This window comes from Salmo salar, chromosome 21 (assembly GCF_965601325.2).
Source record: "Salmo salar chromosome 21, fSalSal1, whole genome shotgun sequence".
NCBI classification, from domain to species: domain Eukaryota; kingdom Metazoa; phylum Chordata; class Actinopteri; order Salmoniformes; family Salmonidae; genus Salmo; species Salmo salar.
Genome location: NC_138311.1, coordinates 43,270,790 through 43,287,500, shown reverse-complemented (window position 1 = coordinate 43,287,500; position 16,711 = coordinate 43,270,790). Strand labels below are relative to the sequence as shown.

Here is a 16,711-nt window from a genome sequence, read left to right as displayed (position 1 = left end):
TTACCTCCTCGACACTGATTCTCAACAAGGGGGACCCAGAAGGGTGCATCCTCAGTCCCCTCCTGTACTCCCTGTATACCCATGACTGCGTGGCCTCACACAGTTCCAACTCCATTATCAAGTTTGCTGACGACACCACAGTAGTAGGTCAAATCAAATTGTATTGGTGTTTAGCAGATTTTATTGCGGGTGTAGCAAAATGCTTGTGCTTCTAGCTCCGACAGTGCAGTAATATCTAACAAGTAATATATAACAAATTACACAACATATACCCAATACATACAAATCTAAGTAGGAATGAATTAAGACTATATACATATGGACGAGCGATGTCAGAGCGGAATGGACTAAGATACAGTAGAATAGTATAGAAAACAGTATGAGATGAATAATGCCAGATATGTAAACATTAAGTGACTAAGATACAGTAGAATAGTATAGAATACAGTATATACATATGAGATGAGTAATGCCAGATATGTAAACATTAAGTGACTAAGATACAGTAGAATAGTATAGAATACAGTATATACATATGAGATGAATAATGCCAGATATGTAAACATTATTAAAGTGACTAGTGTTCCATTCCTTAAAGTAGCCAGTGATTTCTAGTCTATGCCTATAGGCAGCAGCCTCTCTGTGTTAGTGATGGCTGTTTAACAGTCTGATGGCCTTGAGATAGAAGCTGTTTTTCAGTCTCTCGGTCCCAGCTTTGATGCACCTGTACTGACAACATGGTAGATGTCCTTGATGATCTTTTTGGCCTTCCGGGTGTTGTAGGTGTCCTGTAGGGCGGGTAGTTTGCCCCCGGTAATTCGTTGGGCAGACCGTACCACCCTCTGGAGAGCCTTGTGGTTGTGGGCGGTGCAGTTGCCGTACCAGGCGGTGATACAGCCCAACATTGTGCACCTGTAAAAGTTTGTGAGGGTTTTAGGCTCCTGAGGTTGAAGAGGCTCTGTTGCACCTTCTTCACCACACTGTCTGTGTGGGTGGTCCATTTCAGTTTGTCAGTGATGTGTACACTAAGGAACTTGAAGCTTTCCACCTCCTCCACTGCGGTCCCGTCGATGTACAGTTGAAGTCGGAAGTTTACATACACTTAGGTTGGAGTCATTAAAACTCGTTTTTCAACGACTCCGCATATTTCTTGTTAACAAACTATAGTTTTGGCAAGTCGGTTAGGACATCTACTTTGTGCATGACACAAGTCATTTTTCCCCAAAAATGTAACAGAAAGATTATTTCACTTATAATTCACTGTATCATAATTCCAGTGGATCAGAAGTTTACATACACTAAGTGACTGTGCCTTTAAACAGCTTGGAAAATTCCATAAAATGATGTCATGGCTTTAGAAGCCACTGATAAGCTAATTTACATCATTTGAGTCAATTGGAGATGTACCTGTGGATGTATTTCAAGGCCTACCTTCAAACTCAGTGCCTTTGCTTGACATCATGGGAAAATTAAAAGAAATCAGCCAAGACCTCAGAAATAAAATTGTAGACCTCCACAAGTCTGGTTCATCCTTGGGAGCAATTTCCATACGCTTGAAGGTACCACGTTCATCTGTACAAACAATAGTACGCAAGTATAAACACCATGGGACCACGCAGCCGTCATACCGCTCAGGAAGGAGACTCATTCTGTCTCCTAGAGATGAACGTACTTTGGTGCAAAAAGTGCAAATCAATCCCAGAACAACAGCAAAGGGCCTTGTGAAGATGCTGGAGGAAACAGGCACAAAAGTATCTATATCCACAGTAAAACGAGTCCTATATCGACATAACCTGAAAGGCCGCTCAGCAAGGAGGAAGCCATTGCTCCAAAACCGGCATAAAAAAGCCAGACTATGGTTTATAACTGCACATGGGGACAAAGATTGTACTTTTTGGAGAATTGTCCTCTGGTCTGATGAAACAAAAATAGAACTGTTTGGCCATAATGACCATCGTTATGTTTGGAGGAGAAAGGGGGAGGCTTGCAAGCCGAGGAACACCATCCCAACCATGAAGCACGGGGGTGGCAGCATCATGTTGTGGGAGTGCTTTGCTTCAGGAGGGACTGGTGCACTTCACAAAATAGATGGCATCATGATATATTGAAGCAACATGTCAAGACATCAGTCAGGAAGTTAAAGCTTGGTCGCAAATGGGTATTCCAAAAGTGGCCATCACAAAGCCCTGACCTCAATCCTATAGAACATTTGTAGGTAGAACTGAAAAAGCGTGTGCGAGCAAGGATGCCTACAAACCTGACTCAGTTAGTTTCAATGTTGAGCTATAGTCAATAAACAGCATTCTTACATAAGTATTCCTCTTGTCCAGATGGGATAGGGCAGTGTGCAGAGTGATTTCGATTGCATCGTCTGTGGATCTATTGGGGCGGTAAGCAAAGTGAAGTGGGTTTAGGGTGTCAGGTAAGGTAGAGGTGATATGATCCTTAACAAGCCTCTCTCAAAGCACTTCATGATGACAGAAGTGAGTGCTACGGGGAGATAGTTATTTAGTTCTGTTACCTTTGCCTTCTTGGATACAGGAACAATGGTGGCCATCTTGATGCATGTGGGGACAGCAGACTGGGATAGGGAGAGATTGAATATGTCCATTAACACTCCAGCCTGCTGGTCTGCACATGGTCTGAGGATGCGGCTAGGGATGCCATCTGGGCTGGCAGCCTTGCGAGGGTTAACATGTTTAAATGTTTTACTCACATCGGCCACAGAGAAGGAGAACCCACAGTCCTTAGTAGCGGGCCGCGTCGGTGGCACTGTGTTATCCTCAAAGCGTGCAAAGAATGTGTTCAGCCTGTCCGGAAGCAAGACGTCGGTCTCGGCGACGTGACTGGTTTTCCTTTTGTAGTCCGTGATTTCCTGTACTCCCTGCCATATTGTTCTCGTGTCTGAGCCGTTGAGTTACGACTCCACGTTGTCTCCATACTGATGCTTAGCTCCTGTGATTGCCTTACGGAGTGAATAACTACACTGTTTATATTCTGCCATATTATCGTTGTTGGTCTGATTACCAACAACGACAAGACGGCCTACAGGGAGGAGGTAGGCACTCTGACGGCATGGTGCCCGGTAAACAACCCCTCCCGCAACGTCAGCAAAATAAAGGAGCTGATTGGGGACTTCAGGAGGAACCAGGCTGGGCGCTCCGGCATCCTAATCAACGTGGAGACGGTCAAAAACGTCAAGTTTATCGGCGTGCACATCTCCGAGAAGCTGAAATGGTCAAACCACACGGACACCATGGGGAAGAAGGCACGTCAGCGACTCTTCAACCTAAGGATGCTGAGGAAATTCGGCCTGTCCCAGAGGGCCTTCACAGTGTTCTATAGGAGTACCATCGAGAGCATACTGTCAGACTGCATCACAGCCTGATAAGACAACTCCACCGCTGCGGACCACAAGGTGCTAGAGAGGATGGTGTGCTCAGCCGAGCTCATCAATTGGGTGCACACTGCCTGCCCTCCAGAACACTTACAACACCAGGTGTCGCAAGAAGGCCAAGAAGATCATCAGGAACCTCAGGAAACCAGAGGTTGGCCTGTTCTCCCCGCTTCCTTCACTCAGATGCGGGCAGTACAGGAGCATCAGGGCGATAACTGGAAGACTGGCCAATAGCTTCTCCCCTCACACCATCAGGCTGCTGAATAGCCACTTGGCTATTTAGCGGTCATTTATCATTGCTACAGTTGTAAATGTTTATATATATTATTATAATTATGATTATTATAGTTATTATCATTATTGGTATTATTAATTATCTATTATTATTGTTAATGTTATTAGTATTGTTATTATTGTTATTAGTATTGTTATTATAATTATTGTTATTATTGTTATTATCATTATTATTTATTGTTATTAGTATTGTTATTACCATTATTATTAATAGTAGTATTGTTATTAGTATTGTTATTATTACTATTGTTATTACTATTATTATCGGTAGCAGTAGTAGTATTGTTATTAGTATTGCTATTATTAATGTTATTATTATTATGTATTATTGTTATTATTATTGTTATTATTAGTACTAGTAGCATTGTAGTAGTATTGTTATTATTGTTATTACTATTATTATTAGTAGTATTGTTATTACTGTTATTACTATTATTATTAGTATTGTTATTATTGCTATTACTATTATTATTATTATTAGTATTGTTATTAGTACTGTTTATTTTTATTACTATTATTATTATTAGTATTGTTATTCGTATTGTTATTATTAATGTTATTATTATTATTTATGTATTGTTATTATTAATGTTATTATTATTTATGTATTATTGTTATGATTTTATTATTATTATTGTTGTTACTATCCGTATTTTGAACAGCACTGTTGGATTCCGGAGCATAAGATTTTCACTGTACCCTGCAGTTACATCTGCATCCCTGTGCATGTGACTAATAAACTCAATCTAATCTAAAATCTAATGTAATCTACTTAACCCCTTAGAGGGCAAGGTAAAGGCCAATAAATTCATTCTGAGGGACCGTCAACCTATCGTGAATTATTTCTATCCTGATGGGAGTGGATGACAATCCCCGATCCACAGGGAACGAGTGGTCACTGAATGGTTGGATGAGCATGAAAACGGTGTAAACCATATGCCATGGATGTCTCAGTCACCAGATCTCAACCCAATTGAACACTTATGGGAGATTCTGGAGCAGCACCTGAGACAGAGTTTTCCACCACCATCAACAAAACCAAATGATGGAATTTCTCATGGAAGAATGGTGTTGCATCCCTCCAATAGAGTTCCAGACACTAGTGGAATCTATACCAAAGGTGCATTGAAACTGATCTGGTGGCTCGTGGCCCAGAGCCCTATTAAGACACTTTATGTTGATGTTTCCTTTATTTTGGCAGTTACCTGTACATTCATGAGTGTTTAGAGGCATTTCCTGTATACATGTTCTTCTGTCTATGCTGCTTACACACGTCTCCTACAGACACACACACACACACACACACACACACACACACACACACACACACACACACACAGTCTCTACTCTCCTCACAAAGGTCGCCTGCGGTTCTAACCCACTCTGCTGTTCAGGAGGTGGTTCGTGTGCTGATCCGTCACTCTGCTGATGTGAACGCGCGGGATAAGAACTGGCAGACGCCGCTTCACGTTGCCGCGGCCAACAGGGCCCTGCGCTGCGCTGAGGTCATCATCCCGCTGCTGAGCAGCGTCAACGTGTCGGACCGCGGGGGGCGCACCGCCCTGCACCACGCCGCCCTCAACGGGCACACTGAGGTACTGTAGGCGGCGGGGTCACATCTCTTGTTCACATCTCTTGTTCACATCTCTTGTTCACATCTCTTGTTCACATCTCTTGTTCACATCTCTTATTCACATCTCTTATTCACATATTTTATTCACATCTCTTATTTACATCCCTTATTCACATCTTTTATTTACATATTTTATTCACATCTCTTATTTACATCCCTTATTCACATCTTTTATTTACATATTTTATTCACATCTCTTATTTACGTCCGTACATATAGTCAGTTAACCCCAGGCCCAATTCAGGAAGTGAACTGAAATTCCAATTCCAAATTGGAAATGCAATTTACCCCAACCCTCACATGCTCATTCCCAAATAAACCCCTAGTGATACTATCACCTAGGCTCACTAGTGAGTGACAACCACTGTATTAAAATATTGTTGTGTCCAGAAAGCAAGCGTCATGATAGGTGGTAGAGGTAAAGTCGTACAGGCATATACTGGAATAATGGTTGTTTTTGCTTAAACACTAGTCAGATTGAGGTTGTATTTAGAATGCTTACATAAAGAGCCTCGCCCACGCTTGGCCCCTACGAGGGACGCACACACACACACACACACACACACACACACCACCTGAGTCACCACAGGCTGCCTGCTGAGACTGACACACACCGCTCACGTACTCCCTCTCTTTCTCCCCTCTATTTCAGATGGTTAACCTGCTGCTGGCTAAGGGAGCCAACATCAATGCCTTCGATAAGAAAGATGGCCGCGTCCTGCACTGGGCGGCTTATATGGGTGAGACATGTAGACATTAAGAAAGATGGACGCGCCCTGCACTGGGTGACTTATATGGGTGAGATGTAGACATTAAGAAAGATGGCCACACCCTGCACTGGGTGACTTATATGGGTGAGATGTAGACATTAAGAAAGATGGCCGCGTCCTGCACTGGGTGACTTATATGGGTGAGATGTAGACATTAAGAAAGATGGCCACACCCTGCATTGGGTGACTTATATGGGTGAGATGTAGACATTAAGAAAGATGGCCGCGCCCTGCACTGGGTGACTTATATGGGTGAGATGTAGACATTAAGAAAGATGGCCACACCCTGCACTGGGTGACTTATATGGGTGAGATGTAGACATTAAGAAAGATGGCCGCGTCCTGCACTGGGTGACTTATATGGGTGAGATGTAGACATTAAGAAAGATGGCCACACCCTGCATTGGGTGACTTATATGGGTGAGATGTAGACATTAAGAAAGATGGCCGCGCCCTACACTGGGTGACTTATATGGGCGAGATGTAGACATTAAGAAAGATGGCCGCGCCCTGCACTGGGTGACTTATATGGGTGAGATGTAGACATTAAGAAAGATGGCCGCGTCCTGCACTGCGCGGCTTATATGGTTGAGATGTAGACATTAAGAAAGATGGCCGCGCCCTGCACTGGGTGACTTATATGGGTGAGATGTAGACATTAAGAAAGATGGCCGCGCCCTGCACTGGGTGACTTATATGGGTGAGATGTAGACATTAAGAAAGATGGCCGCGCCCTGCACTGGGTGACTTATATGGGTGAGATGTAGACATTAAGAAAGATGGCCGCGTCCTGCACTGGGCGACTTATATGGGTGAGATGTAGACATTAAGAAAGATGGCCGCGCCCTGCACTGGGTGACTTATATGGGTGAGATGTAGACATTAAGAAAGATGGCCGCGCCCTACACTGGGTGACTTATATGGGTGAGATGTAGACATTAAGAAGGATGGCCGCGCCCTGCACTGGGCGGCTTATATGGTTGAGATGTAGACATTAAGAAAGATGGCCGCGAACTGCACTGGGTGACTTATATGGGTGAGATGTAGACATTAAGAAAGATGGCCGCGAACTGCACTGGGTGACTTATATGGGTGAGATGTAGACATTAAGAAAGATGGCCGCGTCCTGCACTGCGCGGCTTATATGGTTGAGATGTAGACATTAAGAAAGATGGCCGCGCCCTGCACTGGGTGACTTATATGGGTGAGATGTAGACATTAAGAAAGATGGCCGCGCCCTACACTGGGTGACTTATATGGGCGAGATGTAGACATTAAGAAAGATGGCCGCGCCCTGCACTGGGTGACTTATATGGGTGAGATGTAGACATTAAGAAAGATGGCCGCGTCCTGCACTGCGCGGCTTATATGGTTGAGATGTAGACATTAAGAAAGATGGCCGCGCCCTGCACTGGGTGACTTATATGGGTGAGATGTAGACATTAAGAAAGATGGCCGCGCCCTGCACTGGGTGACTTATATGGGTGAGATGTAGACATTAAGAAAGATGGCCGCGCCCTGCACTGGGTGACTTATATGGGTGAGATGTAGACATTAAGAAAGATGGCCGCGTCCTGCACTGGGCGACTTATATGGGTGAGATGTAGACATTAAGAAAGATGGCCGCGCCCTGCACTGGGTGACTTATATGGGTGAGATGTAGACATTAAGAAAGATGGCCGCGCCCTACACTGGGTGACTTATATGGGTGAGATGTAGACATTAAGAAGGATGGCCGCGCCCTGCACTGGGCGGCTTATATGGTTGAGATGTAGACATTAAGAAAGATGGCCGCGAACTGCACTGGGTGACTTATATGGGTGAGATGTAGACATTAAGAAAGATGGCCGCGTCCTGCACTGCGCGGCTTATATGGTTGAGATGTAGACATTAAGAAAGATGGCCGCGCCCTGCACTGGGTGACTTATATGGGTGAGATGTAGACATTAAGAAAGATGGCCGCGCCCTGCACTGGGTGACTTATATGGGTGAGATGTAGACATTAAGAAAGATGGCCGCGTCCTGCACTGGGCGACTTATATGGGTGAGATGTAGACATTAAGAAAGATGGCCGCGCCCTGCACTGGGTGACATATGGGTGAGATGTAGACATTAAGAAAGATGGCCACGCCCTGCACTGGGTGACTTATATGGGTGAGATGTAGACATTAAGAAAGATGGACGCGCCCTGCACTGGGTGACTTATATGGGTGAGATGTAGACATTAAGAAAGATGGCCGCGCCCTGCACTGGGTGACTTATATGGGTGAGATGTAGACATTAAGAAAGATGGCCGCGCCATACACTGGGTGACTTATATGGGTGAGATGTAGACATTAAGAAAGATGGCCGCGCCCTGCACTGGGTGACTTATATGGGTGAGATGTTGACATTAAGAAAGATGGCCGCGCCCTGCACTGGGTGACTTATATGGGTGAGATGTAGACATTAAGAAAGATGGCCGCGTCCTGCACTGGGCGACTTATATGGGTGAGATGTAGACATTAAGAAAGATGGCCGCGCCCTGCACTGGGTGACTTATATGGGTGAGATGTAGACATTAAGAAAGATGGCCGCGCCCTACACTGGGTGACTTATATGGGTGAGATGTAGACATTAAGAAAGATGGCCGCGCCCTGCTCTGGGTGACTTATATGGGTGAGATGTTGACATTAAGAAAGATGGCCGTGCCCGGCACTGGGTGACTTATATGGTTGAGATGTAGACATTAAGAAAGATGGCCGCGCCCTGCCCTGGGTGACTTATATGGGTGAGATGTAGACATTAAGAATGATGGCCGTGTCCTGCACTGCGCGGCTTATATGGTTGAGATGTAGACATGAAGAAAGATGGCCGCGCCCTGCACTGGGTGACTTATATGGGTGAGATGTAGACATTAAGAAAGATGGCCGCGTCCTGCACTGGGCGACTTATATGGTTGAGATGTAGACATTAAGAAAGATGGCCGCGCCCTGCAATGGGTGACATATGGGTGAGATGTAGACATTAAGAAAGATGGCCGCGCCCTGCACTGGGTGACTTATATGGGTGAGATGTAGACATTAAGAAAGATGGCCGCGTCCTGCACTGGGAGGCTTATATGGGTGAGATGTAGACATTAAGAAAGATGGCCGCGCCCTGCACTGGGTGACATATGGGTGAGATGTAGACATTAAGAAAGATGGCCGCGCCCTGCACTGGGTGATTTATATGGGTGAGATGTAGACATTAAGAAAGATGGCCGCGTCCTGCACTGGGTGGCTTATATGGGTGAGATGTAGACATTAAGAAAGATGGCCGCGCCCTGCACTGGGTGACTTATATGGGTGAGATGTAGACATTAAGAAAGGTGGCCGCGCCCTGCACTGGGCGACTTATATGGGTGAGATGTAGACATTAAGAAAGATGGCCGCGCCCTGCACTGGGCGACTTATATGGGTGAGATGTAGACATTAAGAAAGGTGGCCGCGCCCTGCACTGGGCGAATTATATGGGTGAGATGTAGACATTAAGAAAGGTGGCCGCGCCCTGCACTGGGTGAATTATATGGGTGAGATGTAGACATTAAGAAAGATGGCCGCGCCCTGCACTGGGTGACTTATATGGGTGAGATGTAGACATTAAGAAAGATGGCCACGCCCTGCACTGGGTGACTTATATGGGTGAGATGTAGACATTAAGAAAGATGGACGCGCCCTGCACTGGGTGACTTATATGGGTGAGATGTAGACATTAAGAAAGTTGGCCGCGCCCTGCACTGGGTGACTTATATGGGTGAGATGTAGACATTAAGAAAGTTGGCCGCGCCCTGCACTGGGTGACTTATATGGGTGAGATGTAGACATTAAGAAAGATGGCCGCGCCCTACACTGGGTGACTTATATGGGTGAGATGTAGACATTAAGAAAGATGGCCGAGCCCTGCACTGGGCGGCTTATATGGTTGAGATGTAGACATTAAGAAAGATGGCCGCGCCCTGCACTGGGCGGCTTATATGGTTGAGATGTAGACATTAAGAAAGATGGCCGCGCCCTGCACTGGGCTAATTATATGGGTGAGATGTAGACATTAAGAAAGATGGCTGCGCCCTGCACTTGATGACTGATATGGGTTAGATGTAGACATTAAGAAAGATGGCCACACCCTGCACTGGGTGACTTATATGGGTGAGATGTAGACATTAAGAAATATGGCCGCGCCCTGCACTGGGTGACTTATATGGGTGAGATGTAGACATTAAGAAATATGGCCGCGCCCTGCACTGGGTGACTTATATGGGTGAGATGTAGACATTAAGAAAGATGGCCGCTCCCTGCACTGGGTGACTTATATGGGTGAGACATGTAGACATTAAGAAAGATGGCCGCGTCCTGCACTGGGTGACTTATATGGGTGAGAGGTAGACATTAAGAAAGATGGCCACACCCTGCACTGGGTGACTTATATGGGTGAGATGTAGACATTAAGGAAGATGGCCGCGTCCTGCACTGGGTGACTTATATGGGTGAGATGTAGACATTAAGAAAGATGGCCGCGCCCTGCACTGGGTGACTTATATGGGTGAGATGTAGACATTAAGAAAGATGGCCGCTCCCTGCACTGGGTGACTTATATGTGTGAGATGTAGACATTAAGAAAGATGGCCGCGCCCTGCACTGGGTGACTTATATGTGTGAGATGTAGACATTAAGAAAAATGGCCGCGTCCTGCACTGGGTGACTTATATGGGTGAGACATGTAGACATTAAGAAAGATGGCCACACCCTGCACTGGGTGACTTATATGGGTGAGATGTAGACATTAAGAAAGATTGCCGCGCCCTGCACTGGGCGACTTATATGGGTGAGATGTAGACATTAAGAAAGATGGCCGCGTCCTGCACTGGGTGACTTATATGGGTGAGATGTAGACATTAAGAAAGATGGCCGCGTCCTGCACTGGGCGGCTTATATGGTTGAGATGTAGACATTAAGAAAGATGGCCGCGCCCTGCACTGGGTGACTTATATGGGTGAGATGTAGACATTAAGAAAGATGGCCGCGCCCTGCACTGGGTGACTTATATGGTTGAGATGTAGACATTAAGAAAGATGGCCGCGCCCTGCACTGGGTGACTTATATGGGTGAGATGTAGACATTAAGAAAAATGGCCGCGTCCTGCACTGGGTGACTTATATGGGTGAGACATGTAGACATTAAGAAAGATGGCCACGCCCTGCACTGGGTGACTTATATGGGTGAGATGTAGACATTAAGAAAGATGGCCGAGCCCTGCACTGGGCGACTTATATGGGTGAGATGTAGACATTAAGAAAGATGGCCGCGCCCTGCACTGGGTGACTTATATGGGTGAGATGTAGACATTAAGAAAAATGGCCGCGTCCTGCACTGGGTGACTTATATGGGTGAGACATGTAGACATTAAGAAAGATGGCCACACCCTGCACTGGGTGACTTATATGGGTGAGATGTAGACATTAAGAAAGATGGCCGAGCCCTGCACTGGGCGACTTATATGGGTGCGATGTAGACATTAAGAAAGATGGCCGCGCCCTGCACTGGGCGACTTATATGGGTGAGATGTAGACATTAAGAAAGATGGCTGCGTCCTGTACTGGGTGACTTATATGGCTGAGATGTAGACATCAAGAAAGATAGCCGCGCCCTGCACTGGGCGACTTATATGGGTGAGATGTAGACATTAAGAAAGATGGCCACACCCTGCACTGGGTGACTTATATGGGTGAGATGTAGACATTAAGAAAGATGGCCGCGCCCTGCACTGGGTGACTTATATGGGTGAGATGTAGACATTAAGAAAGGTGGCCGCGCCCTGCACTGGGCGACTTATATGGGTGAGATGTAGACATTAAGAAAGATGGCCGCGCCCTGCACTGGGCGACTTATATGGGTGAGATGTAGACATTAAGAAAGGTGGCCGCGCCCTGCACTGGGCGAATTATATGGGTGAGATGTAGACATTAAGAAAGGTGGCCGCGCCCTGCACTGGGTGAATTATATGGGTGAGATGTAGACATTAAGAAAGATGGCCGCGCCCTGCACTGGGTGACTTATATGGGTGAGATGTAGACATTAAGAAAGATGGCCACGCCCTGCACTGGGTGACTTATATGGGTGAGATGTAGACATTAAGAAAGATGGACGCGCCCTGCACTGGGTGACTTATATGGGTGAGATGTAGACATTAAGAAAGATGGCCGCGCCCTGCACTGGGTGACTTATATGGGTGAGATGTAGACATTAAGAAAGATGGCCGCGCCCTGCACTGGGTGACTTATATGGGTGAGATGTAGACATTAAGAAAGATGGCCGCGCCCTGCACTGGGTGACTTATATGGGTGAGATGTAGACATTAAGAAAGATGGCCGCGCCCTGCACTGGGTGACTTATATGGGTGAGATGTAGACATTAAGAAAGATGGCCGCGCCCTGCACTGGGCGACTTATATGGGTGAGATGTAGACATTAAGAAAGATGGCCGCGCCCTGCACTGGGGTGACTTATATGGGTGAGATGTAGACATTAAGAAAGATTGCCGCGCCCTGCACTGGGCGACTTATATGGGTGAGATGTAGACATTAAGAAAGATGGCCGCGTCCTGCACTGGGTGACTTATATGGGTGAGATGTAGACATTAAGAAAGATGGCCGCGTCCTGCACTGGGCGGCTTATATGGTTGAGATGTAGACATTAAGAAAGATGGCCGCGCCCTGCACTGGGTGACTTATATGGGTGAGATGTAGACATTAAGAAAGATGGCCGCGCCCTGCACTGGGTGACTTATATGGTTGAGATGTAGACATTAAGAAAGATGGCCGCGCCCTGCACTGGGTGACTTATATGGGTGAGATGTAGACATTAAGAAAAATGGCCGCGTCCTGCACTGGGTGACTTATATGGGTGAGACATGTAGACATTAAGAAAGATGGCCACGCCCTGCACTGGGTGACTTATATGGGTGAGATGTAGACATTAAGAAAGATGGCCGAGCCCTGCACTGGGCGACTTATATGGGTGAGATGTAGACATTAAGAAAGATGGCCGCGCCCTGCACTGGGTGACTTATATGGGTGAGATGTAGACATTAAGAAAAATGGCCGCGTCCTGCACTGGGTGACTTATATGGGTGAGACATGTAGACATTAAGAAAGATGGCCACACCCTGCACTGGGTGACTTATATGGGTGAGATGTAGACATTAAGAAAGATGGCCGAGCCCTGCACTGGGCGACTTATATGGGTGAGATGTAGACATTAAGAAAGATGGCCGCGCCCTGCACTGGGCGACTTATATGGGTGAGATGTAGACATTAAGAAAGATGGCTGCGTCCTGTACTGGGTGACTTATATGGCTGAGATGTAGACATCAAGAAAGATAGCCGCGCCCTGCACTGGGCGACTTATATGGGTGAGATGTAGACATTAAGAAAGATGGCCACACCCTGCACTGGGTGACTTATATGGGTGAGATGTAGACATTAAGAAAGATGGCCGTGCCCTGCACTGGGTGACTTATATGGGTGAGATGTAGACATTAAGAAAGATGGCCACACCCTGCACTGGGTGACTTATATGGGTGAGATGTAGACATTAAGAAAGATGGCCGCGCCCTGCACTGGGTGACTTATATGGGTGAGATGTAGACATTAAGAAAGATGGCCGCGCCCTGCACTGGGTGACTTATATGGGTGAGATGTAGACATTAAGAAAGATGGCCGCGCCCTGCACTGGGTGACTTATATGGGTGAGATGTAGACATTAAGAAAGATGGCCACACCCTGCACTGGGTGACTTATATGGGTGAGATGTAGACATTAAGAAAGATGGCCGCGCCCTGCACTGGGTGACTTATATGGGTGAGATGTAGACATTAAGAAAGATGGCCGCGTCCTGCACTGGGCGGCTTATATGGTTGAGATGTAGACATTAAGAAAGATGGCCGCGCCCTGCACTGGGTGACTTATATGGGTGAGATGTAGACATTAAGAAAGATGGCCGCGTCCTGCACTGGGTGGCTTATATGGGTGAGATGTAGACATTAAGAAAGATGGCCGCGCCCTGCACTGGGCGACTTATATGGGTGAGATGTAGACATTAAGAAAGATGGCCGCGCCCTGCACTGGGCGACTTATATGGGTGAGATGTAGCCATTAAGAAAGATGGCCGCGCCCTGCACTGGGCGACTTATATGGGTGAGATGTAGACATTAAGAAAGATGGCCGCGTCCTGCACTGGGTGACTTATATGGGTGAGATGTAGACATTAAGAAAGCTGGCCGCGTCCTGCACTGGGCGACTTATATGGGTGAGATGTAGACATTAAGAAAGATGGCCGCGCCCTGCACTGGGCGACTTATATGGGTGAGATGTAGACATTAAGAAAGATGGCCGCGCCCTACACTGGGCGACTTATATGGGTGAGATGTAGACATTAAGAAAGATGGCCGCGTCCTGCACTGGGTGACTTATATGGTTGAGATGTAGACATTAAGAAAGATGGCCGCGTCCTGCACTGGGTGACTTATATGGTTGAGATGTAGACATTAAGAAAGATGGCCGCGTCCTGCACTGGGTGACTTATATGGGTGAGATGTAGACATTAAGAAAGATGGACGCACCCTGCACTGGGTGACTTATATGGGTGAGATGTAGACATTAAGAAAGATGGCCGCGTCCTGCACTGGGTGACTTATATGGGTGAGATGTAGACATTAAGAAAGATGGCCACACCCTGCACTGGAGGACTTATATGGGTGAGATGTAGACATTAAGAAAGATGGCCGTGCCCTGCACTGGGTGACTTATATGGGTGAGATGTAGACATTAAGAAAGATGGCCACACCCTGCACTGGGTGACTTATATGGGTGAGATGTAGACATTAAGAAAGATGGCCGCGCCCTGCACTGGGTGACTTATATGGGTGAGATGTAGACATTAAGAAAGATGGCCGCGCCCTGCACTGGGTGACTTATATGGGTGAGATGTAGACATTAAGAAAGATGGCCACACCCTGCACTGGGTGACTTATATGGGTGAGATGTAGACATTAAGAAAGATGGCCGCGCCCTGCACTGGGCGACTTATATGGGTGAGATGTAGACATTAAGAAAGATTGCCGCGTCCTGCACTGGGCGGCTTATATGGTTGAGATGTAGACATTAAGAAAGATGGCCGCGTCCTGCACTGGGCGGCTTATATGGTTGAGATGTAGACATTAAGAAAGATGGCCGCGTCCTGCACTGGGTGACTTATATGGGTGAGATGTTGACATTAAGAAAGATGGCCGCGCCCTACACTGGGTGACTTATATGGGTGAGATGTAGACATTAAGAAAGATGGCCGCGTCCTGCACTGGGCGACTTATATGGGTGAGATGTAGACATTAAGAAAGATGGCCGCGCCCTGCACTGGGCGACTTATATGGGTGAGATGTAGCCATTAAGAAAGATGGCCGCGCCCTGCCCTGGGTGACTTATATGGGTGAGATGTAGACATTAAGAATGATGGCCGTGTCCTGCACTGCGCGGCTTATATGGTTGAGATGTAGACATGAAGAAAGATGGCCGCGCCCTGCACTGGGTGACTTATATGGGTGAGATGTAGACATTAAGAAAGATGGCCGCGTCCTGCACTGGGCGACTTATATGGTTGAGATGTAGACATTAAGAAAGATGGCCGCGCCCTGCAATGGGTGACATATGGGTGAGATGTAGACATTAAGAAAGATGGCCGCGCCCTGCACTGGGTGACTTATATGGGTGAGATGTAGACATTAAGAAAGATGGCCGCGTCCTGCACTGGGAGGCTTATATGGGTGAGATGTAGACATTAAGAAAGATGGCCGCGCCCTGCACTGGGTGACATATGGGTGAGATGTAGACATTAAGAAAGATGGCCGCGCCCTGCACTGGGTGATTTATATGGGTGAGATGTAGACATTAAGAAAGATGGCCGCGTCCTGCACTGGGTGGCTTATATGGGTGAGATGTAGACATTAAGAAAGATGGCCGCGCCCTGCACTGGGTGACTTATATGGGTGAGATGTAGACATTAAGAAAGGTGGCCGCGCCCTGCACTGGGCGACTTATATGGGTGAGATGTAGACATTAAGAAAGATGGCCGCGCCCTGCACTGGGCGACTTATATGGGTGAGATGTAGACATTAAGAAAGGTGGCCGCGCCCTGCACTGGGCGAATTATATGGGTGAGATGTAGACATTAAGAAAGGTGGCCGCGCCCTGCACTGGGTGAATTATATGGGTGAGATGTAGACATTAAGAAAGATGGCCGCGCCCTGCACTGGGTGACTTATATGGGTGAGATGTAGACATTAAGAAAGATGGCCACGCCCTGCACTGGGTGACTTATATGGGTGAGATGTAGACATTAAGAAAGATGGACGCGCCCTGCACTGGGTGACTTATATGGGTGAGATGTAGACATTAAGAAAGTTGGCCGCGCCCTGCACTGGGTGACTTATATGGGTGAGATGTAGACATTAAGAAAGTTGGCCGCGCCCTGCACTGGGTGACTTATATGGGTGAGATGTAGACATTAAGAAAGATGGCCGCGCCCTACACTGGGTGACTTATATGGAT

The 16,711-nt window shown here is 46.8% G+C and overlaps 1 protein-coding gene across 3 annotated transcripts in view; it reads left to right on the top strand.

The window, feature by feature from the left end:
• LOC106582316 (serine/threonine-protein phosphatase 6 regulatory ankyrin repeat subunit C) overlaps window positions 1–16,711 on the top strand; it is an 85,003-nt gene that overhangs the window by 14,729 nt on the left and 53,563 nt on the right. For all 3 annotated transcript variants that reach the window (XM_014165283.3, XM_014165284.3, XM_014165286.3), the window contains exons 5-6: window positions 5,086–5,286; window positions 5,977–6,064. In XM_014165283.3, the coding sequence (XP_014020758.1) occupies window positions 5,086–5,286; window positions 5,977–6,064 (289 nt within the window). The remainder of the gene's footprint in view (window positions 1–5,085; window positions 5,287–5,976; window positions 6,065–16,711) is intronic.